General features: G+C 48.4%; 1 protein-coding gene across 2 annotated transcripts; it reads left to right on the top strand.

The window, feature by feature from the left end:
* The first annotated feature begins 824 nt into the window (after window positions 1–824).
* Window positions 825–27494, top strand: RHBDL1 (rhomboid like 1). 2 transcript variants are annotated; one of them, XM_081966108.1, is made up of 8 exons: window positions 825–1000; window positions 12999–13157; window positions 14444–14668; window positions 16890–17038; window positions 23709–23821; window positions 25895–25995; window positions 26422–26482; window positions 27131–27494. In XM_081966108.1, exons 1-8 carry the CDS (start codon window positions 962–964, stop codon window positions 27400–27402), a joined length of 1119 nt encoding a protein of 372 aa, XP_081822234.1. In that variant the 5' UTR covers window positions 825–961; the 3' UTR covers window positions 27403–27494. The 2 variants fall into 2 exon arrangements, with proteins under 2 accessions (XP_081822234.1, XP_081822233.1); XM_081966107.1 differs by having other exon boundaries at window positions 12999–13166.

Here is a 27494-nt window from a genome sequence, read left to right as displayed (position 1 = left end):
ACCTGGTTTATATTTGGATGAGAGACCACGAAGAAATCCCACCCCAGGGGAAAACTTGAACAGCCTCCTTATGGACTGGCAGGCCATTTCACACTCCTAGTACATCGAATTCTGCCCCAATTCCCAGCAGCCTCTTCATATTTCAAACCCTGCCACGCTGACAGGGCTCCACTGGGCTGAGACTGAATCAGTTGATGGGCCCCTTCCTCTTCTTCCTCTTCCTCCTCCCCCCTCCTCCGCCTCCTCCTTCCTCCTCTGCTCCCCCCTCCTCTGCTCTTCCCTCCACTCCTCCCTCTCCTCCTCCACCCCTCCTCTGCTCCTCCTTCCTTCTCCCCTCTCCTCCTCCCTCCTCTGCTCCTCCCTCCTCTGCTCCTCCATCCTCCCAACTGCTCTGCTCCTCCTCTCCTCCCCTCTCCTCCTCCTCCCGCGTCCTCTGCTCCTCCCTCCTCCCCCCCCTCCTCCCAGGAACAGCGGATGCAACAAGCTCTGAAGGCTTTATAAAAGAGACGGACAAGCGATTTGTCTGAAATGGTGCAGGGTCTCCTGCTTGAGCAGGCGGGTCGGACTAGAAGACCTCCCAGGTCCCTTCCACCTCTTGTTATTTTATCATTCACTTGAAGTCCCCTCTCCCGCCCCGTCCGGCCGGCTCGGGGGAGGAGCCCAGGGCTCCCCCCCCCTTTCCCTGCGCAACGCCCTCCTCGGCCCCGCCCGCCGGCTGTCGTAGCCTCTCCTCCCCTCCCCTCCCCTCCCTTTCCCTCTCTCCGTCCCCTCCCGCTCGGCTGCCACTCACGTTGGAGCCCCGGCCGCCGCTGCTGCTGCTGCTAGCTCTGGCTCTGGATCACCTGCCCGGCGGCAGCGGCGGCGGCGGGGAAGAGGAAGGTGCTTCCTCCTGGGCTCTCCGCCGGTGGTGCCTTCCTCTTCCTCCTCTTCCTCGGCCGCCAGCGCCGCCAGCCGCGGGTATATGGAGAGGAGCTCGTTGCGGCAGCTCGTCCAGGAGCAGGTGAGCCCGCGCAACGGGGACCGGGGTTGCGTAGCCATCGGGGATCGGGGTGGGCTGGGGGCTGAGTCCAGGCGCGACCCCCCCCCTCAGGTGCGGCTCTCCATCCGATGCTAAAATGCGTGCCAAGCTTCCTCCGGAGGGGAGGAGGGGGCTCCGGCTCTCCTGCCCGGCTGCGCGCATCCCTTCTTGGATACGCTCAGTCCGGAGCAGGGTAGTCGGAAGACCCTCCCCATCCCCAAATCCGGGTGTAGGGTTGGTCGCGGCACGCGTCGCGCAGCGCAAGTCGGGCGACTGGATCGGGCGCAGGGCGTTTGCTCTGCATTCATCAGATAGAGGTGTTGTGGGGGGGGGCATGCATAGGCTTATCCTTGTTCCGGTGGTAGGGTTTTTTTGGGGGGGGGTTTCCCTCTGAACCTGGGCAACTGGTGCCAAGGGAGAGGCGCGCCGGCTGCTGCAACAGGATCGGGCTTGGAGGAGCAACGTGCAGCACGACAGTACCTTGCCCATCGCTGGCAGCCCTGGCATGCTCAGCCTGCATCCAAAATAACAGACGCATGAGTTTGAGGGAGGGGGGAAACCCGGGCTTGGGGGGGGGTTGATGCCACCGGCTTCTAAGAATGGACTTAGGGGTCCCCAGTAATGCATTCACTGAGTGTCCCCCAGCGTCCCTTGCACAATCAGACCGCCAGGTTGGGCTGCCTTCACTCGGAGCGGTTGAGAGATTCCTCTGGATTTGGCACCGACCAGGAAGGAGAATTTGCCCCATCCTGGGATTGCCAGCCTGGGGGGGAGAGGGGGGAGAGAGTTTTGGTTGAACCCTGGCACCCTTTTCCCTCTTGAAACTGGCACCTAACGGAAGATATCTGGATGAAAGCCGATTTTTCAGAATTTCAGGGGTCTGCGAGGAAGAAAATTATCATGGTCTCAGGTCCAATTTTATTTCTTCCGGGCTCCTTTGAGGCAATCTTGGACCACCCTGTTCTTAACTGGGCATAATCATGTCAGCCTGCTTTGCAGGGCTGTGGTGCAGATACTGCGGCCTAGAGGTGGAGCTCTCGCCTCACAATCGGGAGGTTGTGAGTTCGATCCTAGGTAGAGGCGGATGTAGGGTCTCCCACCTGGGCAGAGGGTTGGACTAGATGACCTGCAAGGTCCCTTCCAACGATGTTAAATCTGTTAAAATTGATGTAGCCCCCCCACCCACCCCCATCTCACGAATGTGACTGGGCAGCACAGAATACAGGTAGTTCTCGGCTTACAACAGTTTCATTTAGTGACGGTTCAAAGTTACAACAGTACTGAAAAAAGTTATAACCGTTTTTCACACTTATGACCATCGCGGCATCCCCGTGGCCATGTGATCAAAATTCAGGTGCTTGGCAACTGACTCACCTTTATGACGATTGCGGTGGTCATATAATTCCCCTTTTGCTACCTTCTGGCCAGCAGAGTCGAGGGGGGCGGGGAACCAAACTCATTTAACGACCGTGTTGCTAACTTAACCGCTGCCGCGATTCGCTCAACGACTGTGGCAAGAAAGGTTGTAAAAGGGGGCAAAAACTCACTTAACGAATATTTCACTTAGCGGCATAAATGTTGGGCTCAGTTGCGGTCGTAACTCGAGGACTACCTGTACTACAAAACGAGCAAAACCACATCTTCAATAGCTGTTAAAAACGATGAAATTGTAAACAAAATCACGAGAGAGTGTTTGGAAGGCTCACCTATTGTGAAAGCATCTTGTAGGCTCCTCTTTTTTGAAGTCTGCTGGAAAAACCAAATTTTGAGAGTTTTCCAAAAGGTCCATAGGATTCCTGCCGAACTGTAAGAAATCCTTGAAGCTCTTTCTTAGTTGTTGTTGTTGTTGTTAGTTGCAAAGTCTTGTCCGACCCATCGCGACCCCATGGGCAACCTTCCTCCAAGCCTTCCTGTCCTCTACCATCCTCTGGAGTCCATTTAAGCTCACACCGACTGCTTCAGTGACTCCATCCAGCCACCTCATTCTCTGTCGTCCCCTTCTTCTTTTGCCCTCAGTCTTTCACAGCATGAGGCTCTTCTCCAGGGAGTCCTTCCTTCTCATTAGGTGGCCAAAGTCTTTGAGTTTCCTCTTCAGGATCTGGCCTTCTAAAGAGCAGTCAGGGTGGATCTCCTCTAGGACTCACCGGTTGGATGGTCTTGCAGTCCAAGGGACTCAATGCAGGAGTCTTCTCCAGCACCAGAGTTCAAAGGCCTCCATTCTTTGGCGCTCAGCCTTTCTTGTGGTCCAACTTTCACATCCAGTTGCTTAGTTAGCAACCGAGGTTTTGGGCTGAGGCTCAAATGGAGGTACAGCTTTGAGTGTGGCAGCTGAATCCCTACCACACATTTACTCCAGTGTTTCTCAACCATGGCAACTTTTAAGATGTGGCTTGGAGTTGGTCCTGCCGTCTTAAAAAACCCAAAGGTGCTTTTTCACAAGGCTTCGTTTTATTCTTGAAGACGTCACACTTCTCATCCAAGAAGCTTCTTCAGTTCTTCTTCAGAAGGACGTTTGAGACAACTCTTTCCTAACTTGAAATTCTCCATAGACCAGGGTTGGCAAACTCAAGGCCCCCGGGTTGGAGCTGGCCTCTGGACCTGGCCTGGAAATGCCAAAGGACCATCGAGCGGTGCTTCTGCCAGCCAAACGGGCTGCATGTGCCCCCCCCCCCGGCCCTTTTGACCGGCAGAGTGCTGCTGGAGGCCTGGAAGGTCGAAAATGGGTGTGCCCCCTTCCCCATGCCCCATACTGCAGGAGGCATCCATCCTGTCTCCTCCTCCCACTCCCCTCTGCCCATGGAGGAGAACTACAATGCTGATTTGGCCCTCAATTAAATCCAGTTTGACACCCCTGCCATAGACACACATTTTAAAAGTTGCCATGGTTGAGAAACACTGCATTAATCTAACCAACATTGGAGAGGCATTGGTTGTAGGTCAGCCTGTTCCTTTATCGTGGTATATTGTATGAATCCGGATGTCTTGGATAATTTCTAACTTTGTGTGTGTGTGTGTGTGTGTGTTGCATTTGTGCTGATAAATAAATAAAGGGAGACTAGTATAGATCTATTTCAAGCTATTTAGCTCTCATCAGCTAGCCATACCCTTACTGGGAATCAAAGGGTAAGGATATGGCTAGCTGATGAGAGCTAAATAGCTTGAAATAGATCTATACTAGTCTCCCTTTATTTATTTATCAGCACAAATGCAACACAAATGTAACAAAGACAACATTAAAAAATGGCTTTCTGCCTGGATGGCTCCTAGGGTGAGCCGAAAGACAGAAAAGGGAAGCAGTATGCTCCCTCCATATTTGGGTATATTTGGGCATACCAGGGGTTGTGACACAATATATGTTTGTGTGTGTGTGTGTGTGTGTGTGTTTTAATTTTAAATACAAATAATACATAGTACATATAAACACCAAAAAAAGGGAAAAAATACAAATATTACAGTACACCCCCCAGACCATATATATATAACAACTAAAAGGTATACAATATGTTCCAATTGTGTCCTTGTCCCCTCCAAAACAACCTGTATTCTTGAGTAGCTTTATTCCCTTTGTCTTCCACCAACACCGTTTTTATAAAATCCCCCCATATTTCCTTACCCTTGTTTGCTTTAATCATCCCTCTGTGAAAATTTAATTCCTGTTGTTAATGTATCATCTCTTGCCATACTCTAATTTCTAACTTTAAACTGGGTGATGGTAGCGCTTGTATTCTGTTAAGCGGGGACCAGAGGTTGGTGTGAACCCAGCCATGAGGGTCTGACTCTGATCGCTAGAGAGCATTCTTGATGCCTTCAGCGCATATCTGTGAAAAGTGGGCAGGTTCAACAGGCCTCAGTCCAAAACTTGGAAGAAGTTTGAGAGGTGACATCTCAATTCTTCCCTGGTTTTTGCTGCAGTCCTGTTTATACTCAGCGGCGGACTTCTCCTCTGGATAGTTGATAAAGTGAGCAAACCTGTTTGCCTTTACTCAGAAATTAATCCCTCCAGGCTTCGTTGAGTTTCCTCTCTTGTAAGCGTACTCAACTTCACAGATTGGACGTGTAGCTTTTAGGAAGTCCATAAGGCAGTGAGGGCAAACCTTTTAGATGCCGAGCGCCCAAACTGCGTGTGCGGGCATGCCCAAACTGAAAGGTGCACACATGCACAAGCCTGTCCATGTGCTGACTTGCGTGCATGCGCAGCAGAGAGCTGAAGAGACAACTGGCCAGCGGGAGGTGGGGCATCTAACACCTTCAGTGTGGCACGAGGTAAGATCTTTTTTCTTTTGTGAGCTTCTGTTTCGTCCTGTTTCGTCCTGGTGCCATAGGCTGACCATTGCCGCCGTGGGGCGTGTCAGTCTTTACATTCCCTTCTGTGAAATGGGGAGAGGAGTAACATTTGTCTTGAGTCAAGACAGCCTCCTGGAGTTCAAAATTCAGCTGGCCGGGTTGATTTGTGTATTGTGGAAATACACATTTGCTCATAAGCTAGCTCAGCTGGTCAGAACCGTAACCTACCAGGTGAGCCCATCATGCAGCTTGGCTCTCTTGCTAGAGACACCTGCCACGAATGGGATTCTTTGGTGGGGCTGCCTGCTGCGTGCTACTTTTTTGACGAGAAGCTTCGATTGGCGCTGAAGGGGGGGGGAAACTGAAGGGGGCGGGCATTTTTCTCCTTATATATAATGCAACTGGATCTTGGCCGTTTTATTGCGCGCGTGAGAACAGAAGTGTGTGCACTGTGTCAGGTTTTTGCACATGTAAAAAGCAGAGGGTGCAACAAACGCCTGCTTCGTGTTGTTGCTAGGGGAGCAACCGATACTATACTTTCCGATGCTTATGTGTAGACGTAAACGTAAGAAATGAGTTGGTAAGGTGGGTTGGCTCCCTGGCTGGGAAGACCTGAGAGATCAGTATAGATCCCGCGCTCTCAAAAAGAATAGCTGCTGTGGCCCACCACAGTGGAGCTGGCAGCAGATTCGGAGAGTGAGGAGGTTGGGGAGGAACCTGGGCCAGTCCTGGAGTCTGGAGAAGGCTCTGATGAGGGCTCTGCGTCGGAGGCAGAGAGGGGGCCAGGGCTGTATGCCAGTTGTGGGGAAAATAAGACTAGGAAGAAATCTTAGGTATGTTCACCACTTTGAATTATTTATTTAAACTATAAAAGCTGGATCAAAATGGAATAAATAAATTTCACCCCAGCTGAGATTTGCAGCTGGGCTGGTGAGAAGAGTTCAAGAAATGCATCGGACCATAAATGCATCCGTAATGCTTTGGCGCATGTGAGACCACAGATCACCCTTCCCAAAAGAGTTTCTCCCCCCCCCCTCCTGCTGCAGTGGCTAAGATGCTGAGCTTGTCGATCAGAAAGGTCGGCAGTTTGGTGGTTCGAATCCCTAGCGCCGCGTAACGGAGTGAGTTCCCATTACTTGTCTCAGCTTCTGCCAACCTAACAGTTCAAAAGCACATAAAAAATGCAAGTAGAAAAATAGGAACCACCTTCGTTGGGAAGGTAACAGCGTTCCATGCGCCTTTGGCGTTGAGTCATGCCGGCCACATGACTACGGAGACGTCTTCGGACAATGTTGGCTTTTGGGCTTTGAAACAGAGATGAGCACTGCCCCCTAGAATTGGGAATGACTAGTACATGTGTGTGAGGGGAACCTTTACCTTTTACCTCTGTGTTCATTGGACTGTTTGAGAGAGGTAGGACTAGGTTGGACAGAACAGGTATCCTCTTGGTTTCCAACTCTGGCTTCATCTATCGCTCATTTTGGTCTTGCATTCTCTACAGCTTTTAAATGATTTTTTTCCACCAAGCAGAATAACATAGTTAGAAGGGACCTTGGAGGTCTTCTAGTCCATCCCTCTGCTCAAGAAAGAGTGCTTATACCATTTCAGAAAAATGGCTATCCCATCTCTTCTTTAAAACCTCCAGGGATGGAGCACCCACAACTACTGAATCCAGTTTTGGTCACCACACTATAAAAAAGATGTTGAGACTCTAGAAAGAGTGCAGAGAAGAGCAACTGGGAGGATTAGGGGACTGTAGGCTAAAACATATGATGACTGGTTGCAGGAACTGGGCATGGCAAGTCTAGTGAAGAGAAGGACCAGGGAGACAGGAGAGAAGGACCAGGGAGACAGGAGAGCAGTCTTCAAATATTTGAGGGTCTGCCACAGAGAGGAGGGGGTCAAGCTATTTTCCAAAGCACCCAAAGGGCAGACAAGGAATAATGGATGGAAACTGATCAAGGAGAGATTCAACCTGGAAATAAGGAGGAATTTTCTGACAGTGAGAACAATCAACCCATGGAACAGAAGTTGCCTCCAGAAGCTGTGAATGTTCCAACACTGGAGACTTTCAAGAAGAGACTGGGTGGCCATTTGTCAGAAATGGTGTGTAGAGTCTTCTGCTTGGATGGGGTGATTGGAGTAGATGACCTCCAAGGTCTCTTCCAACTCTGTTAACATGTGTTAGTAGATGAAGAGAAGCCAGGCTTCTGAAGCCAAGCCATACCTATGATGAATTAGAATAGAATAGAATAGAATAGAATAGAATAGAATAGAATAGAATAGAATAGAATAGAATAGAATAGAATAGAATAGAATAGAATAGAATAGAATAGAATAACATAGTTGGAAGGGAGGTCTTCTAGTCCAACCCCCTGCCTAGGCAGGAAACCCTACACCACTTCAGAAAAATGGTTATCCAAGCTCTTCTTAAAAACCTCCAGTGTTGGAGCATTCACAATTTCTGGAGGCAAGTTGTTCAACTAATTAATTGTTCTAACTGTCAGGAAGTTTCTCCTCAGTTCTAAGTTGCTTCTCTCCTTGATTACTTTCCACCCATTGCTTCTTGTTTTGCCCTCAGGTGCTTTGGAGAATAACTTGACTCTCTCTTCTTTGGGGCAGCCCCTGAGATATTGGAAGACTGCTATCATGTCTCCCCTAGTCCTTCTTTTCATCAAACTAGACATACCCAGTTCCAGCAACCGTTCTTCAATTGTTCTCACTGTCAGGAAATTTCTCCTTCATTCTGAGTTGCTTCTCTCCCAAGCGATGCAGCCCAGAATAGAAAACCCAGTTCTCCCATTATTTCCCGTGTCAGGTGCCGAGCATCTGTGCTGGTAAACGGGTTGCCTTTTCCTCTCCTTCCCCTGCCTGGTCCTTGATGTGTGTTTGAGGCTGTGCCAGTGTTGGGCAAGAATTCACCAAAGAATCTACTCCTGTAAATGCGCGACCTAAATAATCCACGGGAAAAGCTTTGCTTTCTCTCCCACCGCCGTGCGAAGGGAGAGATAAAGAGCAGCTGTGCGGAGACGTGAAGCTTTAATTGTAATCCTTCTGGTATTTACAAAGGGAGGGTGGCGCCAAAACACCCAAGTTTGGGGGTTTTCACTTCTTTCCTAAATTGGGATCTATGAAGTCTGGAGCCACCCAATGTGGCACGTTTTATACTGCGATACAGGGGTGGTCCACAACAAGCGGCCACAACTGAGCTCAGAATATAGGCTCACTTGCTAAGCAAGACCCTTGTTGAGATTTGCCCCATTTTGCAACCTTTCTTTCTGGCCACAGGTGTTCAGAGAATCCCTGCCGTGGTTAAATTAGTAACTTCGGTTGTTATGTGAATCTGACCCTCCCCTTTTCTTCGTCAGAAGGTCGCAAAAGGGGATCACGTGATCCTCGGGACATCGCAACCCGTCATAAATAGGAGGCAGTTGTCAACTGTCTGAATTTTAACCACATGATCCTGGGGGAATGCTGCAACGGTCGTCAGGGTGAAAAACGGTCACAAGTCCCTTTTTTTCAGTGATGTCGTAACTTGGAACGGCCACTAAATGAAATGTTGTAAGTCGAGGATTTCCAGGATGTCTCCTCTGTTCCCGCTAGCCCAGCTTCACAGCTTCAACTTTACACAGCTTCAGCCTTAAACTGTCTACTGTGGACCTCACCCAGGGGTGAAAATCCAGCAGGCTCTGACAGGTTCTGGAGAACCAGTAGCAGAGATTTTGAGTAGTTCGGAGAACCTGTAGTGGAAATTTTGTGTAGTTCAGAGAACCGGTAGTAGAAATTTTGAGTAGTTCGGAGAACTGGTAGCAGAGATTTTGAGTAGTTCGGAGAACTGGCAAATACCATCTCTGGCTGTCCCCAGAGTGGGGTGAGAATGGAGACTTTGCAGTATCATTCCTCTGCCATGCCCACCAAGCCACGCACAGCAAGCCACACCACGCCCATTAAGCCACGCCCACAGACCCAGTAGTAAAAAAAAATTAAATTTCACCACTCACCTCACCCCATTCCTAATGGGGTCCATAAAGGGGGCGTGCATAAGCGCACCAGCGTGCCTACCATCCCTCATTTCTTTCGTTCATGCCCATGTTTATATTTATACCTGCTATCTTGTACCTGTTTTACAAACTAATAAGTATAAACACAATAAAATATAACCTATGGCAATTTTAGAACCTGTGGACTTCAATTCCCAGAATGCTGCTGGTTCAGGAATTCTGGGAGTTGAAGTCCCCAGGATGCAAAGCTGCCATAGTTCCCAATTCCTGCTCTAGCCTACTAATTCCCTTAAGACCATGTTCCTCAATCTTGGCCCCTGGAAGGTGGGTGAACTTCCAACTCTCACAATTCTCCAGTCCACTCAGAATCCACAAGGATTGAAGGTGTGTGTGTGTGGATAAACTTCATGCATACTTAATTCCAGCCCTTCAACCTTGGTAAGTTGGAAATACCTGGACTTCAACTCCCAGAGTCCATGATGGCCAGGGGATTCTGGGAGTTGAAGTCTAGACACCGTAACGTTGCTTGGGTTGAGAAACTAGTTGGAAAATGTGTGTTTTGTTCAGCCGTACCTTATTTTATTGCCTTTCTCTTTATTATGTTTAGTTATTTTTACGAGACCCTCCACCGGCGAAATGATTACGACTCGTTGAAGGCTCCAGCGAGGCTTAGCGCTTTTTAACAATAAAGTATTTTTCACTTAAGACAGGCCCGCTTTTTTTAAACGCACAATGCTATTGCACGCTTTAATAGACTACAGTATAGCATGCCCGTCATTTTTATACACACAGCAAAATCAAAACATTTGTCTATCTCACTTTATTGCAATATTTGCTTTACTGCATTGGTCCCTAACCGAACCAGTAAGATCTTTGACACAGGCCTGTAATTCTTGTCCTTGTTCCAATTGTAGGATTAATGCTAGACAGGATGAGCTGTTCGCTTGGTCCAGCTCTTACGTCCTTAAATACTAGGATAATACAACTGAAGAAGGAATGCTGCCAATAAGATAATAAGAACACATGTGGAAGGGGGTGGGTTTTTTTAATTTAAAAAAATTGAAGGTTTACAATGCTGTCTTTACTCAGGGTCAGCTTGGCATAAAAAACAATGTTGAGACTCTAGAAAGAGTACAGAGAAGAGCACCAAAGATGGTTAGGGATCTGCAGGCTAAAACATACGATGAACAGTTGCAGGAATTGGGTATGTCTAATCTAGTGAAAAGGGACGTGGTAGCTCAGTGGCTAAGAAACTGAGCTTGTCAATCGGCAGTTTGGTGGTTCGAATCCCTAGCACTGGGTAACGGAGTAGCTCCCGTTACTTGTCCCAGCTTCTGCCAACCTAGCAGTTCGAAAGCATGTAAAAATGAAAGTAGAAAAATAGGAACCACCTTTGGTGGGAAGGTAAGAGCGTTCCGTGCGCCTTTTGCGTTGAGTCATGCCAGCCATATGACCACGGAGACATCTTCGGACAGCGCTGGCTCTTCGGCTTAGAGGTTAATACATCTACCCTAATGTACAAGTAGCCCAGGTTCAAATCCTAGAAAGGGTATGGCTAGCTGACGAGAGCTAAATAGCTTGAAATAGATCTATACTAAGTCTCCTTTTATTTCTTTGTCGGTAAATATAAATTCATTATAAAACCAGCAGCCTGCACAGCTTGGCATAACCTGGATCGCTTTACAGGCCCCGCCACCAAACCTGGACATCTTCCCAAGGTTTCCAACTTGCAGAAAGCGTGCTCAAACATTGCACCTCCCCCCAGCTCTCCGATCTGCAGATTCAACCCCTAGAAGAGAAAAATTATCCTGTGCATGAAGGGATGGCTGTGGCTGTTGTAGGCCCATCGCTGAAGTCTTCCAACGCCCAAGTAACTATCTGTGCGTCAAGATTTGCTCTGGAGTGAGTGAGCTCCGGGAGCTGGTGGGCGAGACGAAGCGATAAGTTCGCCTGCAGCTGGGGATGACTTTTGTTGGGCGTGTTTCTCTTTCTCACCAGCCTTCCAAAGCCTCCTTTGCTCTCCCTGTTCTAAACATTGTGACATTTTCTTCCCCGGAGATAAGGGGTAGGAGCAAGGGAAGGTTCCTGCCACTTCTAACCTCTTCTATAGAAGAGGTTCCACAAATCTACAGTGCCGTTTAGAACCGGTTCTAGATCCCTCCCCCCGCCCGTCCGCACATCATCAAGATGAAGAGCGAGAGGAGGAATTCTGGGAGTTGAAGTCCACAAGTCTTAAAGCTGTCAAGTTTGAACACCCCTGGGGGTTTTTTCTAAAGGGTTAGGGGTGCAAGGGTCTTGTAACTTGACAGCTTTAAGACTTGCACGCTTCAATGCCTGAGTTCCTGAGCCAACATTTTGGTTGTTAAGCAAGAGCATTGTTAAGTAATTTTCACCATGTTTTACAAGTTGGCCACGCCCACCCAGTCACATGGCCGGCAAGCCACTCCGACACAGTCACATGGCCGGCAACCCATTCCCACATGGTCACATGACCAGCAAGCCACTCCCACAAAGCAGACAACAATTACAGAAGAGGTTCTAAAAAATTTTGAAACCCACCACTGGTGTGTGTGTGTGTGTGTGTATGTATGTATGTGTGTGTGTGTGTAAACATACTATTTCTGCCACATCTAGAAATCTTTGGCTCTTGGGTGCCCTCAGCTAAGTGTTGGTGATCCTTTTAGGGCATTGAACCTTGACAATGCACAAACACAGAGCATGTTTATCAAGGCAAAAGTGCTACTCTTCATCAAACATTCATCAAAGCGCCTCGCTTTCCTATTTCACTGCATGGCCCGGCTGTTCTCTAAAATAAAAATAAAAACGGATTTCCTCAACCTTCACCGTTGCTTGCTACCTCTGTTTAGCCGAGAGAGATTGGGGGGGGGGCGCTACTGGATGGCCCCATAGATGTGGGGAAACTCAGAGACTATTCAGCAAAAACTGAGATTCCGGTAGGAAACAGATGTTGAGGAAAACATCTGTTTTGGGTTCCTACAGGGAAAAAAGAAAGCATGATTGAGAACAAGTATAATATAAGGTCTTCTGGCTTGGGCAGGGGTTGGACAAGAAGACCTCCAAAGTCCCTTTCAGCCCTGTGATTCTATTCTACTCTACTCTACTCTACTCTACTCTACTCTACTCTACTCTACTCTACTCTACTCTACTCTACTCTACTCTACTCTACTCTATTCTACTCTATTCCTGATTCTCTATTCTGTTCTATTCTATTCCTGATTCTACTCTATTCTACTCTACCTGATTCTCTATTCTATTCCATTCCTGATTCTACTCTACTCTGGAGGGGTGTGACTGGGAGGAATCTCCAGTTGGGATGGTGCCTGATTGGACCATGTGATGGACATGAGGGTGCTAGGCAGGGGCTTGGACTTTCATTTGGGTGGGGAAAACCTGGAAGCTTTCAGATTTGGGGTTTCCCAGATGTGCCAATAGGACATCTCTAATAACATCTCTAACAGCGCGGTGGCTATGTGGCTAAGACACTGAGCTTGTCGATCAGAAAAGTTAGCAGTTTGGCGGCTCGAATCCCTTGCGCTGTGTAATGGAGTGAGCTCCTGTTGCTTGTCCCAGCTTCTGACAACCTAGCAGTTCGAAAGCACGTAAAAAAATGCAAGTAGAAAAATAGGGACCCCTTGGTGGCCCCATTGCTGATTCTACCCCCACTCTTTTGACAGCTTGATCCCAAAAACACTGGTTTTGTTGGAGTGGAGACCTTCTCCAGCCTGGTCCACAGCCATGAACTCCCTCTGGATCCTGCAAAACTGGAGATGTTGGTGGCCTTGGCACAGAGCAATGACGAGGGTCAGATCTGCTATCAGGAGCTGGTAGATCTGGTCAGTGGCGTGAGTACCCGCAGCTGTGGGTGGCTGGGCCAGAGTCTCTTGAGCATGGATGGCCTGCGTTTTCTGACCCAGCCTTAGCAGAAACAAGAAACAGACTCCTTGTCCCCAAACCCCCTCTTGTGAATTAATTGCATTCACACACCGAAAAGTCCAAGCAATAGTCCTTCAAAGGGTTGACTGTAGTAACCGCCCTTCTTATCAGTTCCTTGCAATAATTGCAAGGCTGTGAGCTCCCAGCCGAAAGGCTGCAATTTAAGTTCTGGCATGTAGTCTCTGTGGCACAAAACACAATGAGCAAAGTCTTCAGAAATCCGAACTGTTATCTCCTACAACCACCACTCCCCTTTCCTTCTATTTATTCCCCAGCCAGGGAGAGGCCACTCAGCGTCCACGTGTGCTTTGCTTCCCCAGTCGACTCCTTATCCTCCATTGTTCTCTTCTCCTAACTGCTCTGTGCATACATACATCTGGAACAGGCCCCAGCTGTTCTTCCTCCTGACTCATAGCAGCCTCCAAGGGCAGCTGCCTCCCCAGTGGCTGAGAAATATCAGACGGTCCTGGCTCTATCTCTGTGTCCGATGCTGAGCATCTACTAGAGCCTTCCCCAGGCCCCAGAACTGGCCCAAGTTCTTCTCCAACCTCCTCAGCATCCGAGTCTGCCCCCAGCTCTGCTGGCAGCTGGCAAGCCATAACACTACATTTTCCACTTCTGTAGACCAACATTTCTCAACCTCAGCAGCTGCACGACATGTCGACCAATTCTCAGTGTTCCACACTTATCTTAAAGCTGCTATGGTTGAAAAATGCTATTTAGGTGGTTTGCTTTCTTACAGACGTTTCATTACCTAACTACGGATCATCACTGCCAGAACCACTGCTAAACCCTTTTCTAGCGCTGATGATGTTACCTAGTTGGGTAATGAAATGCCTGAAATATCAATCAAGGTTGGCTAGGAGCTGCTACTTGTGGAGACAATTCTGGAGATGTAGTATCCACTTTTCTACAGTTGGTCAAGAACAGATATTTCAGGACCTGGGAGAGCTCCCAGGGAGGCAGGGCTTGGCTTTTCTTGCAATGCAATGATTCCAAACAGATGACATGCTTAAGCCCACCTTCCAGCTCAGCCTGATGTTCCCCTGTACATATCCTGCCATGGAGATATTTTTGGCTCAAAGGCAGGGTTGGGAATTGTTGGGGAGGGTCTCTAGGAAGCAGTTCATGATGAAAGACGTGGTGGTGATTTTCCTGCTGTTGGGGTCACTGTTTCTCCTTGCAGATCAGCAGCAAACGTTCCAGCAGCTTCAAGCGGGCCATCGCCAATGGACAGAGGGCCCTGCCTCAGGATGGCCTCCTGGATGAGACCGGGCTGGGCTTCTACAAACGCTTTGTGCGCTACGTGGCGTACGAGATCCTCCCGTGTGAGATGCACCGACGGTGGTACTTCTACCAGCACCGTGCCTGTCCTCCACCTGTCTTCATGGCTGTGGTCACACTCACCCAGGTGTGCACAGGAGCTATTTGCCAAGGGTTGGAGTGCACAGCACACTCAGGGGGGTGGGGGGGAAGGGAAAGGAGTTCCTTAAAACCAGACGTGTCCGTTTTCCAGCTCTTGGACTTGTGAATCTTGATTTCTAGGTCAGAAGCATCAGCACAATCTGATGCTTTGGTCAAGGTGGTAAAAGTGTGTGTGTGTGTGTGTGTGTGTGTGTGTGTGTGTGTGTGTGTGTTAGAATTTTTAAATATAGTCTTCAACATATGATCACAATTGCAACCAGTATTTGCATTGCTAAGCAAGGCAGGAGAGGAGCAGAACAGAAGGGAAACTTATCAAATTTGCAGATGATACTAAGCTGGCAGGAAAGCTAACACCCTACAAGATAGGTTCAAGATCCAGATGGATCTTGACCAACTTGAGCATTGGGCACCTATCTAAGATAATGAAATTCAATGTAGAGAAAAGTAAAGTCCTACACCTAGGTAAGAAAAACCAAACATACAGATATAATCCAGGTGAAACCAGGCTTAATAGTAGTGACTGTAAGAGGGATCTTGGAGTCTTAGTGGACAATTAGCTAAATATGAGCCAGCCATGTGCAGCAGCCTCCAGAAAAGACAATGCAATCCTAAGTTACATTAACAGAGGGATACAATCAAGATCAAGGGAGGCACTAATACCACTCTATAAAGCCTTAGTAAGACCACACCTAGAGTACTGCATCCACTTTTGGTCACCGCACTATAAAAAAGATGTTGAGACTCTAGAAAGAGTGCAGAGAGGAGCAACAAAGATGATTAGGGGACTGGAGGCTAAAACATACGATGAACGGTTGCGGGAACTGGGTATGTCTAGTCTAGCGAAGAGAAGGACCAGGGGAGACAGGATAGCAGTCTTCCAATATTTGTGGGGCTGCCACAGAGAGGAAAGGGGTCAAACTATTTCCTAAAGCAACTGAAGACAAGGAATAATGAATGGAAACTGAACAAGGAGAGATTCAACCTAGAAATAAGGAGGAATTTCCTGACAGTGAGAACAATCAACCCATAGAACAGAAATTGCCTTCAGAAGTTGTGAGAGCTTCATCCCTGGAAGCTTTCAAGAAGAGAGTGAACTGCCCTTTGTCAGAAATGCTGTAGGGTCTCCTGCTTGTGTGTGTGGGGGTGTGTGTGGACTAAATGACATATAAAGTCCCTTCCAACTCTGTTAATCTCTAATAACAACGTTCCATGCACCTCAACATGCCAGCCACATGAGCACAGCTGCATCTTCAGACAACACTGGCTCCCTTGGCTAAGAAACAGAGATGAACCTCATCTTCTAGAGTCGGATATACAACAGGACAGGAGAAACAGGGGGAAACCATTGTTAAATGATTCTGCAGCCGATTCTGCCACCTTTTTGCCCCCGTTGTTAAGCCAATCACTGCAATTGTTAAGTGAATCCCATGGTCATTAGGCGAGACAGACTTCCCCAACTGATTTTTGCTTGCTGGTCTCCTGTAGAATTGCCTCTGGGCCAAAATCCAGAGATTCTGCAGCAAACAAAGGTCTTAGACTTTCAGCACTACTAACTGTTCTGAGCGAGGCTTCCCAAGAGCATGAAGCAAACTCCTGGTCCCGACAAAAAACCCTTTGATTAATCTACTGTGAATTCTGCTCATTCACATCCAGCAACATCTTTCAAGGGAGGATTTACAGTCACCGACCTTATCTGGCTTGGAGAGCTGCCAGGCCGATATCTGCAGAACTTGGCAAGGAGTCTCGGAGAGTCACGAACCAATGAAGCGAACTGATTGTCTCCTGCAAGCTCCACTCCTCTTTTGTTCCTCTTTTATTTCCTCTGGGAGGGGCCATTCACTGTCCACCTGTGGCCTTACTCCCAAGTCGACCCCTGTTCTTTAGTTGTCCCCTTCCTCTGGCAACTCTGCGCATGCGCACACTGGGAATAGGCTCCAGCTGTTCATCTGCCTCACTGATGTCTGACTCTGAAGGTAGCTGATAACTGGCATACGGCTCTGGCCCCCTCTCTGCCTCGGACACAGAGTCCTCCTCAGAGCCTTCCCCAGACTCCAGGACTGGCCCAGGTTCCTCCCCAACCTCCTCACTGTCCGAATCTGCTGCCAGCTCCACTGACCACAACACTAACAGGACCTTTGGTCCAAGGTGCTTGAAGGACATCAACTTATAGAAGACCATCCTAGTATATTTTTTCTCCTTTCTACTAGATTATCGTTTTCCTTTGCTATGGAGCACGGCTGAACAAGTGGGTGTTACAGACCTACCATCCAGAGTACATGAAAAGCCCTTTGGTCTACCATCCTGGACATCGCGCCCGGGCCTGGAGGTTTCTCACATACATGTTCATGCATGTAGGGTAAGTGTCTACAATGTCTTCTCCGGCTCCTTTCCCGTTTATTAGTAAAGCAGGATCGGAGGAAGCTGGTTTGCCGGCCACACCTGGTGGATCGTGCCTGGCCTCTCGGTGCCTCGACACACATCGGCCTCGTGTTTCGCCTTGTGTTACAGCTTGTGTGACTTCCTCCCGTTTCTGGGTGGAATTGGGAATCGCAAAACATCTGCAGTCTAAAAAGTGACCTGCTTTACTTTTGAAGCTCCACAGGTCTGCAAATTCAGGTCACTGGTGATGTTATCTAGTTTGGGTCTGCAAGAAAACAAGCAAGCATCAGAGAGCATCAAGGACCCCATAGTCATTGTCCATCTCTTCCTCCTCCTCCTCTCGCTCTTCCACTCCACAAAGCCCACTCCCTTCTAGCATTGATGTCACTATCTAGTTAGGTAATGAAACGTCTACAAGAAAACAAGCACCAAGGACCCCACATTCCTCCTCCTCCTTTCTCCACAAACCCCATTCCCTTCTAGCACTGATGATGCCCACTAGTTGGGTAGTAAAACATCTGTAGGAAAACCACCAAGTTCAGAGAGCATCGACACCCTACAGTCCCTTTCCTCCCCTCCCCCTCCTCCCTTCTCCTCCACAAAGCCCACTCCCTCCTAGAGCACTGATGATGTTACCTAGTTAGGTAATGAAACATCTACAAGAAAACAAGCAAGCTCAGAAAGCACCAAGGACCCCACATTCCCCCCCTCCGCCTTTCTCTTCCACTACACAAAGCCCACTCCCTTCTAGAGCACTGAACATGTTACCTAGTTAGGTAATGAAACATCTACAAGAAAACAAGCAAACTCAGAGAGCACCAAGGACCCCACATTCCCCCCCTCCTCCTTTCTCTTCCACTATACAAAGCCCACTCCCTCCTAGAGCACTGATGATGTTACCCAGCTTGGGTAACGCAACGTCTTCAAGAAAACCACCAAGCTCAGAGAGCACCAAGGGTCCCTCACTTAACCCTGAGTTACAAATACCCTCCTTTATTAGTCCAGATCTTGGCACTCCTCAGCAGGAGTGCAAAGCAAGTGTCTTTGGGACAGGGGTGTGCAAGCACACGGATGTGGCTCCGTGTCCTGGAAATTGAGCTTTTGCTGGTGGTTATAGAGGCTCGCGTCTAGTAACAGGAGGATGTGACTCTTCTCCAAGACTTGGTGGGACAAATCCAGCACGAATGGTGAAGTTTTAGCTGGCCGTTAGGATAGGATTGGCAGGAGTGTGTTATTTTTTTCACAACTCTATTTTCGCTTGCCTGGAGTAGGGAATTAGAGGCAATCTTTTTATATGTCATAATGTTGGAGAAGCGGATGTAGATTTTTATGACTTGCTGACGAGTGACATCTGGCCCATGTTGCAGCCAGCTGTTAAGTTTGTTTCTTTGCTATCTGTGATACTATGCAATGTTTTTATCTCTCTCTCTCTCTCTCTCTCCACTGTACAAAGCTCTTTATGTACATTTTTCCTCCCATCCCGAAATAAAACAGATCTGTTGCTGGAGTGGTTGAAAGCAGCTCACTGGAATGGAATTGAATCCTCAGATTTTATTGCGTTTCGTAGGGGGGGAAAAACAATGAGAAATTTCTGAGCATGCTAGACCGAAACCCAGAACTGTGGGAAAGCTGGAAAGCAAATCCTGGATATTTACTAAATATTTGCAGAAAACACGACTTCAGCAACAGAGTGGTCAGTGCCTGTAATGCTCTACCTGACTCTGTTGTTACATCCCCAAACCCCCATAATTTTAACCATAGCCTGTCTACTGTTGACTTCACCCCATTCCTAAGAAGTCCATAAAGCGCATAAGTGCAGTGTGCAGCAGCTGCCAAAAAAGCCAACACAGTTCTAGGCTGCATCAACAGAGGGATAGAATCAAGATCATGTGAAGGGTTAATACCACTTTATAAGGCCTTGGTAAGGCCATACTTGGAATACTGCATCCAGTTTTGGTCACCACGATGTAAAAAAGATGTGGAGACTCTAGAAAGAGTACAGAGAAGAGCAACAAAGATGATTAGGGGACTGGAGACTAAAACATATGAAGAACGGTTGCAGGAACTGGGAATGTCTAGCTTAAGAGAAAGAAGGACTGGGGCAGACATGATAGCATTGTTCCAATATCTCAGGGGTTGCCACAAAGAAGAGGGAGTCAAACTATTCTCCAAGGCACCTGAGGGTAGAACAAGAAGCAATGGGTGGAAACTAATCAAGGAGAGAAGCAACTTAGAACTGAGGAAAAAACTCTTGACAGTTGGAACAATTAATCAGTGGAACAACTTGCCTCCAGAAGTTGTGAATGCCCCAACACTGGAAGTCTTTAAGAAGATGTTGGATAGCCATCTGTCTGAAACGGTATAGGGTTTCCTGCCTAGGCAGGGGGTTGGACTAGAAGACCTCCAAGGTCCCTTCCAACTCTACTATTGTATTGTATTGTATTGCATAAGCGCACCAGCCTGTCTTCTGTCCCTGTCCTAACAGCCGCATTTATTTGTACTCATTTACTGTGTTCATGTCCATGTTTATACTTATACCTGATATTTTTTACATGTTTGACAAACTAAAATAACTAACTTACTAACTAACTAACTAACTAACTAACTAACTAACTAAATAAATAAATAAATAAATAAATAAATAAATAAATAAATATATAAATAAATAGTGGAGGAGATTCTATTTAGAATCCAGGGAGTCCTCGATTTACAGCCATAACTGAGCCCAACATTTCCGTTGCGAAGCAAAAGGTTTGCTAAGTGAATTTGTTCCGTTTTACGACTCTTCGTGATGCGGTTGTTAAGTCAATCACTGCAGTTTTTAATCACCTGGTTGTGAAATGAATGTGGGCTTTTCCCCCGTCGGCTTTGCTTATAAGAAGGTGGCAAAAGGGTATCACGTCACCACGCAACCGTCATAAATGCGAGTCGAGTTGCCAAGCGTCTGGATTTCGATCCCGTGACCCCGGGGATGCTGCGACGGTCGTACGTGTGAAAATCGGTCATAAGTCACTTTTTTCGCCGCAGCTGTAACTTCGAACAGCCACTAAGTGAACTGTCGTAAGTCGAGAACCATCGTTCTTTCCCTTACAAACATTCATTTAGTAACTGTTTGGAATTATGGCGGAGCTGAAAAATGTGACTTACACTGGTGCTCACATTTACGACCGTTGCAGCATCAACCCTCAGCCCCTGCTATGTAGTTATGACGGTGGCAGTATTCTGGGGTCCTGTGATCACCGTTTGCGACCTTTCCCAGATGGCTTTGGACAAGCGAAGTTAATGGGGGAAGCCAGATTCATTTAATGACCTCATGATCCAGCTGAACAACTGCAGCGATTCGCTTAGCAATTGCCCCTCGTAAAATGGAGAACTTTTCTAGAGAAAAATAGCTTTGCAATTCTGGGAACAATGTCTATGGAGATTCTCAGCCACCCATAAAGGTGCTTTTTCAGGAGGCAAGTGGACTTTCTTGTTGTTTCTTTTTCTTTGAAGACGTTTCGCTTCTCATCCGAGAAGCTTCTTCAGCTCTGACTGAATGGTGGGGAATGGAAGGAAAAGGTCAGGAGGCTAAAACATATGAAGAATGTGTTGTGGCCCACTGGCGGCCAGCGGAGCTGGCAGGAGATTCAGACAGTGAGGAGGTTGGGGAGGAACATGGGCCAGTCCTGGGGGCTGAGGAAAGCTCAGACGAGGGCTCTGCGACGGAGGCAGAGAGGGAGCTAGACAGCAGTGAGGCAGAGGAACAGCTGGAGCCTGTTCCCAGTGTGCGCATGCGCAGAGCTGCCAGAAGACAAGAACGACTAAGAAAGCAGGGTCGATTTAGGAGTAAAGTCACACCTTGGAGGTGATTGGCCCCTCCCAGTGGAAACAAAAGAGGAGCGAATGGGGAGGGGGCTTTTGCAGGAAACAATGCGTTCATTCGGTTGTTTCAAGAGTGGAAAGTTCTGTTTGTGACTATAAGAGACTCTGTGCCAAGTTTTGCCTTGCTCTGTGTTTGGAAACTAGTTATCTGGCAGCTCTCCAAGTGAGATAAGGTTCGTGTTGATGAATATTCCTCTGAAAGACTGTTTGCTAAAGCTTTGCTGACTGTGAATGAAAGGAATTTACAGTTGTGTAAATAAAAGGGGTTTTACCGGGACCAAGACTCTGCTTCATGCTTTTTGAGGAAGTCTGGATCAGAACAGAACGGTTGCAGGAACTGGGCCTGGCTAGTCTAGTGAAGAGAAGGACCAGGGGAGACATGATAGCAGACTTCCGATATTTGAGGGGCTGCCGCAGAGAGGAGGGGGTCAAGCTATTTCCAAGAAACCTGAAGGCCAGACAAGGAATAATGGACGGAAACTGATCCAGGTGAGATTCAACCTGGAAATGAGGAAGAACTTTCTGACAGTGAGAATAATCAACCCATGGGACAGAAGTTGCCTTCGGAAGTTGCGGGAACTTCATCACTGGAGGCTTTCAAGAAGAGACTGGACTGCCATCGGTCAGAAATAGTGTAAGGTCCCCTGCTTAGGTAGGGGGTTGGACTAGATGATCTACAAGGTCCCTTCCAACTCTGTCAATCTGTATCTGTATCCAGTCAGAGCTGAAGAAGCTTCTGGGATGAGAAGCAAAACGTCTTCAAAGAAAACCAAAGTCCAGTTGCCTTTTGGGGAAAAAGCATCTTTGGGACAATTCTGGGAGACGACCTTCCTTAACTTGATAGGCTGAGAATCGCACACTTCTATCTTCCTTTTAATAATAATAATAACAATAAATCCCGATTCGTTTTAAGCGTCTTTCTTTCCTTCTTTCTTTTTCTAAAGGCAGCTAGGAGGGAATGTTGAAAAGAACAGATGTAAAGTTTACAAATTAGGTGGGAGCCAGACCAGAAATATCGTGGGATGTTTGGCAGACAAGAAATCTTAGCTGCCAGGCAAATGGCCAAACGCGATTATTTCATATAATTAGGAAACAGAATGGTGCCTTTCAACCCCCTTATTTTTCCGTAACTATTTTTGCCCAGTATATGTAGTGTATCTCGCCTCACAATCAGGAGGCTGTGAGTTCGATCCTAGGTAGAGGCAGATTCTCTCTCTGGGCACACTGGGAATAGATCTGCTGAGGAAAAACTATGCATTGGTGACAGGAAAGGCATCCGGCCAATAAACACTCCGCTCGATTCAGTTGCCCAGAATCCACCCTACAAGGGATTATGGGGTAATTAAAAGAGGATGATGATGATGATGATATTCAAAGGCAGATTTGGGCAGGTTCTTTGGCAGTGATGAGGATTAGGAACTTGGGTGACACTCTTTTTAACATGAACAGACTTTTAATGTTAAAAGAGGTGGCCAATTTGGAATCAGCTTTTCATTTCTATGGAAGGAGGATGGGGGGGGGGGGCTCTGGAGAGGCAGGCACCAAACTGCGATCAAATAATGGTCAGATTTTCTTTTCCTGAAAGCTAGCAAACAGTTTAGACCAGGGGGGGGTGCAATTATTTAATGGGGATGGGCAGTTGGCATTTAAAGTAGAATTCCATATTTCAAGGGACCAGATGGAAGGTTTCCTGGCAATCAAATCAGAACGATATGGTATGATCCAAAGAGGTTAATAATTTGAGTTTCCCCCTGTGTTTAAATTTAAGGTGTCGGTGAGTTCCGTGGGGGTGGGCGTGGGTTGGCTCAGCTGCTGTGGCCCACCAGCGGAGCTGGCAGCTGTCGGACAGTGAGGAGGTTGGGGAGGAGCATGGGCCAGTCCTGGAGTCTGGGGAAGGCTCGGATGAGGGCTCTGTGTCAGAGGCACTGATAGGGCCATAGCCATATGCCAGTTATCAGCTGCCTTCAGAGTCGGACATCAGTGAGGCAGAGGAACAGCTGGAGCCTGTTCCCAGTGTGCGCATGCGCAGAGCTGCCAGAAGAAAAGAACAACTCAGAAATCAGGGTCGACTTGGGAGTAAAGTCACAGGTGGAAGGTGATTAGTTCCCCCTATAGGAAATAAAAGAGGAGCGAAAGGGGAGGGGGCTTTTGCAGGAAACAATTCGTTCCTTCGTTCATTAGATTCGTTTCAGGAGTGTGAAGATCTGTCCGTGAATCTCAGAGACTCTGTGCCCAGTCTTTCCTTGCACAGCACCTCATTTGGGAAAATATTTACATGGCCGCTTTCCAAGCTAGATAAGGTCTGTGGTCATAAATATTCCTTTGAAAGACTGTTTGCCAGGCCTTGGCTGAAGGTGAATGAGAGGAATTCACGTTCACTTAATAAAAGGGATTTTGTCAGGACCAGGACTCTGCCTCGTGCTTTGTGGGGAAGCCTAGGTCAGAACATCAGCGGTTAAAGACTCTGAGCTTGTCAGCTGGGAAAGCTGGCAGCCTGGGTTCGAGACCCGAGCGCTGCACGATGGGGTGAGTTCCTGTTCCCACCCCAGCTCCTGCCCCCCCTAGCCGTTAGAAAGCATGCAAACGCGAGTAGATTAATAGGTACCACTCTAGGCAGCTGCCTTGACAAAGTTCAAAGTGTGTAGGAAAACCGAAGCTTTATGGATTTGAGAATTTCAGATGCATCTCAAGGTTCTAGTCCTCGTGACAGGTAGCCCTTTTTCTCTTAAAGCCCAGGCCAAGTAGACCTTATGGAGGATTGAACCCGTTTCCTTCCCTTCCAGATTAGAACAGCTGGGGTTCAACGCGCTCCTGCAGCTGATGATCGGGGTACCGCTAGAGATGGTCCATGGCGTTCTTCGCATCAGCTTCCTCTACCTCGCAGGAGTCCTGGCAGGTGAGTCGGGAACCTGAAGTATTTTGGCAGGACGCCGGTCTCTTGGTCTTCCAGCTCAGCTACCGAATTGGATTCATCTGTTCTAAGAGGAGGTCAGCCACAAAGGCTCAGCCTTTTGGGGTTCAATCATACATGCCAGGGGAAAAACAGGGGTGCTTTTTTAAAAAAAAAACATGTAGCAGTCAGGAATCCTTTAAAAAAAAAAACCTTAAAAAACCCTGCTAAAATAACTTTCCTGAACCTGATATCTAAAAAAGTTACAGCACCCATAAGCCACCAATACTTAGATCACTGAGAACTGGAATGTCCCCGATCTCTGGTTCCCCCCCACTGCACATAAGTCTTTAAGAAGATGTTGGATAGCCATCTGTCTGAAACGGTATAGGGTTTCCTGCCTAGGCAAGGGGTTGGACTAGAAGACCTCCAAGGTCCCTTCCAACTCTACTATTGTATTGTATTGTATATGTGCTAGTCGTTCCCGACTCTAGGGGGCGGGTGCTCATCTCCGTTTCAAAGCCCAAGAGCCAGCGCTGTCTGACGATGTCTCCGTGGTCATGTGGCCGGCATGACTCAACACCAAAGGCGCACGGAACGCTGTTCCCTTCCCACCAAAGGTGGTTCCTATTTTTCTACTTGCATTTTTTACGTGCTTTCGAACTGCTAGGTTGGCAGAAGCTGGGACAGATAATGTGAGCTCAGTCCGTTACGTGGTGCTAGGGATTTGAACCGCTGAACTGCCTACCTTTCTGATCGACAAGCTCAGTGTCTTAGCCACTGAGCCACCGATCTCGGGAGAACCGAAATGGAGAAAAATTGTGCATTATGGTGCTTTTTTCAACACGGTTCTTCCCCAAATCTTTGTTTTTCCAAGAATTCCAGGGAGCCTGGATGGGGGGAAAAACTGATTTTATTGCTGTTAATTCAAGAAAAAAAGGGAGAAAGAAATGTGATTTTTCATCAGGTGATCGGCAAGCAGAAGCCTTTCAAGTAGGAAAGGGAAGGTTTGTAGCTCAGCAACAGAGGGTTATTTTTATGCAGGGAGCTTTAGTTTAATCCGTGGCAGCAACAAGGCCATTCCCTCTGCTTCTAAGAAATGGAGGGCTTCGTAAGGTAGACAAGGAAGTGTGCAGAACACCTGCAGATGGCGAGTAGAACAACAACAGAGTTGGAAGGAACCTTGGAAGATGAGCCAACCTTGAGCCGGTGAATTTGAACTGCCAAAGTGCAGCTGAAGTAGCCTGCAGTGCTGCCCTCTAGCTACTGTGCCACCTCGGATCGAACTGCTGGCAGTCGGCAGAGTTAGCCTGCAATACTGCATTCGAAGGAAGGAAGGAAGGAAGGAAGGAAGGAAGGAAGGAAGGAAGGAAGGAAGGAAGGAAGGAAGGAAGGAAGGAAGGAAGGAAGGAAGGAAGGAAAAGTGCAATAGTAACAGCCCTTAGACTTCCATACCATTTACACCCCTCTCTAAGCGGTTTACAGAGTCAGCCTCTTGCCCCCCAACAATCTGGGTCCTCATTTTACCCACCTCGGAAGGAGGGAAGGCTGAGTCAACTTTGAGCCTGGGGAGATTCAAACTGCTAAATTGCAAGCAGCCAGCAGGCAGTAGAAGGATCCTACAGTATTGCACTTTAAGCACTGTGCACCATGGAAGAAAAGAAGGAAGGAAGGAAGGAAGGAAGGAAGGAAGGAAGGAAGGAAGGAAGGAAGGAAGGAAGGAAGGAAGGAAGGAAGGAAGGAAGGAAGGAAGGAAGGAAGGAAGGAAGGAAGGAAGGAAGGAAGGAAAACTGCAATAGTAACAGCCCTTAGACTTCCATACCATTTACACCCCTCTCTAAGCGGTTTACAGAGTCAGCCTCTTGCCCCCCAACAATCTGGGTCCTCATTTTACCCACCTCAGAAGGATGGAAGGCTGAGTCAACCTTGAGCCTGGTGACATTCGAACTGTCAAAGTGCAGATAGCAGCCAGCTGTAGTAGTGAGCTACTGTGCCACCTCGGCTCTTAAGTGTGGCTTAAGCGGAAGGTACTTTTGTTCCTCTTTTTCTCTCCTCTCCCCACCCTCCATTTCCTTGTAGGTTCACTGACCGTCTCCATCACCGACATGAGGGCCCCCCTGGTTGGAGGTTCAGGGGGCGTCTACGCCCTTTGCTCGGCTCACCTGGCCAACGTCGTCATGGTGAGAATGGGGCAGAAAACACAGCTTTTCTTTGGAAAGTCAGACGGTGGCTGAATTTGCATCGTCTCTATTTCCTCGCCGATATTTTGAGGGCAAATCAGAAGAGGGGAGATTTAAAAAAAAACATTGCAGAGAAAAGGACTGTCCCGTGGCCAGAACTGAAGCGGAGAATCTGAGGTGTCTTCCAAACCGACTTGGTTATTTTGGCACCAGGGTAGCAGCCAAGTTAAATCGGGAAAAGTATATACAACCCCACAGCTGTGACCGTTGAGAGTGTGGCAGAGTTATTTTCACAATCCATCAGGCCCGAGTTGGGGACTTGGGTGTGGGGCGCCTGAAATAGGCCAGTTTGCAGCTGCAGAGGGGAGAGGGTGGAAGAGGAAACAGAGTCACGGAGGCATCCTTTTCTTCTCTCTCCCTCTACAGAATTGGGCTGGGATGCGTTGCCCTTATAAACTCCTCCGTATGGTGCTGGCATTGGTGTGCAGTAAGTGTGTGTGTTTTCCCCCTTCGTTTTTTTTTCCTCTTGCGCTTCCTCTATCTTGTTGTGGCCCGCCAGCGGCCAGTGGAGCTGGCAGCAGATTCGGACAGCGAGGAGCGCATGAAGCACACACAAAGCACGCATGAACTGGTACCAATGCAGGTAGGAGCCCACCCTGGAGGGGCCATTCACCGTCCACCTGTGTCTTTACTCCCAAGTCGGCCCTTGTTCCTTAGCTGTTCCCTTCTCCTGGCAGCTCTGCGCATGCGCACACTGGGAACAGGCTCCAGCTGTTCTTCTGCCCCACTGATGTCTGACTCTGAAGGCAGCTGATAACTGTCGGAGGGCCCTGGGCCCATCTCTGCCTCCGATGCAGAGCCCTCATCAGAGCCTTCCCCAGACTCCAGGACTGGCCCATGTTCCTCCCCAACCTCCTCACTGTCCGAATCTGCTGCCAACTCCGCTGGCAAGCCACAACACCTTCCTTCCTTGCTTCCTTGGCTCACTAACATGGAAGGTGACCGAGGCAGAGGTTTTGTGGCAGGAGATGTCCTGAGGACTAGAAACTTGACCTTCCACCCATGTTCTCTCTCTCTCCCTCCTTCCCTCCCTTCCTCCCTCTCTCTCCCTCTCTCTCTCTCCACTTCCTTGCAGTGAGTTCCGAAGTGGGCCGTGCCGTCTGGCTGCGTTTCTCCCCGCCGTTGCCCTCCGCTGGCCCCCAGCCCAGTTTCATGGCCCACTTGGCCGGGGCCATTGTGGGCATCAGCATGGGCCTGACCATCCTTCGCAGCTATGAGGAAAACCTGCAGGATCAGTGCGGGTGGTGGGTGGTCCTCCTGTCCTACGCCACATTCCTGGTTTTTGCCGTCTTCTGGAACATCTTCGCCTACGACCTCCTGGGCACGAAGATCCCGCTGCCCCCGTAGCCCTCGGGCCCAGCCCAGGTTCTCTTGGCATCTGGCTGACCCTGGGAAGGCCCAGACTTTTGCAGGGTTTCAATAATCGGGTGGGGGAAAGG

The sequence above is a fragment of the Natrix helvetica genome (assembly GCF_964273705.1).
Source record: "Natrix helvetica genome assembly, chromosome: 13".
In the NCBI taxonomy this organism is placed as follows: Eukaryota; Metazoa; Chordata; class Lepidosauria; order Squamata; family Natricidae; genus Natrix; species Natrix helvetica.
The sequence above is the reverse complement of the archived record's forward strand: the minus strand, read 5'-3'. Positions and strand labels throughout refer to the sequence as shown.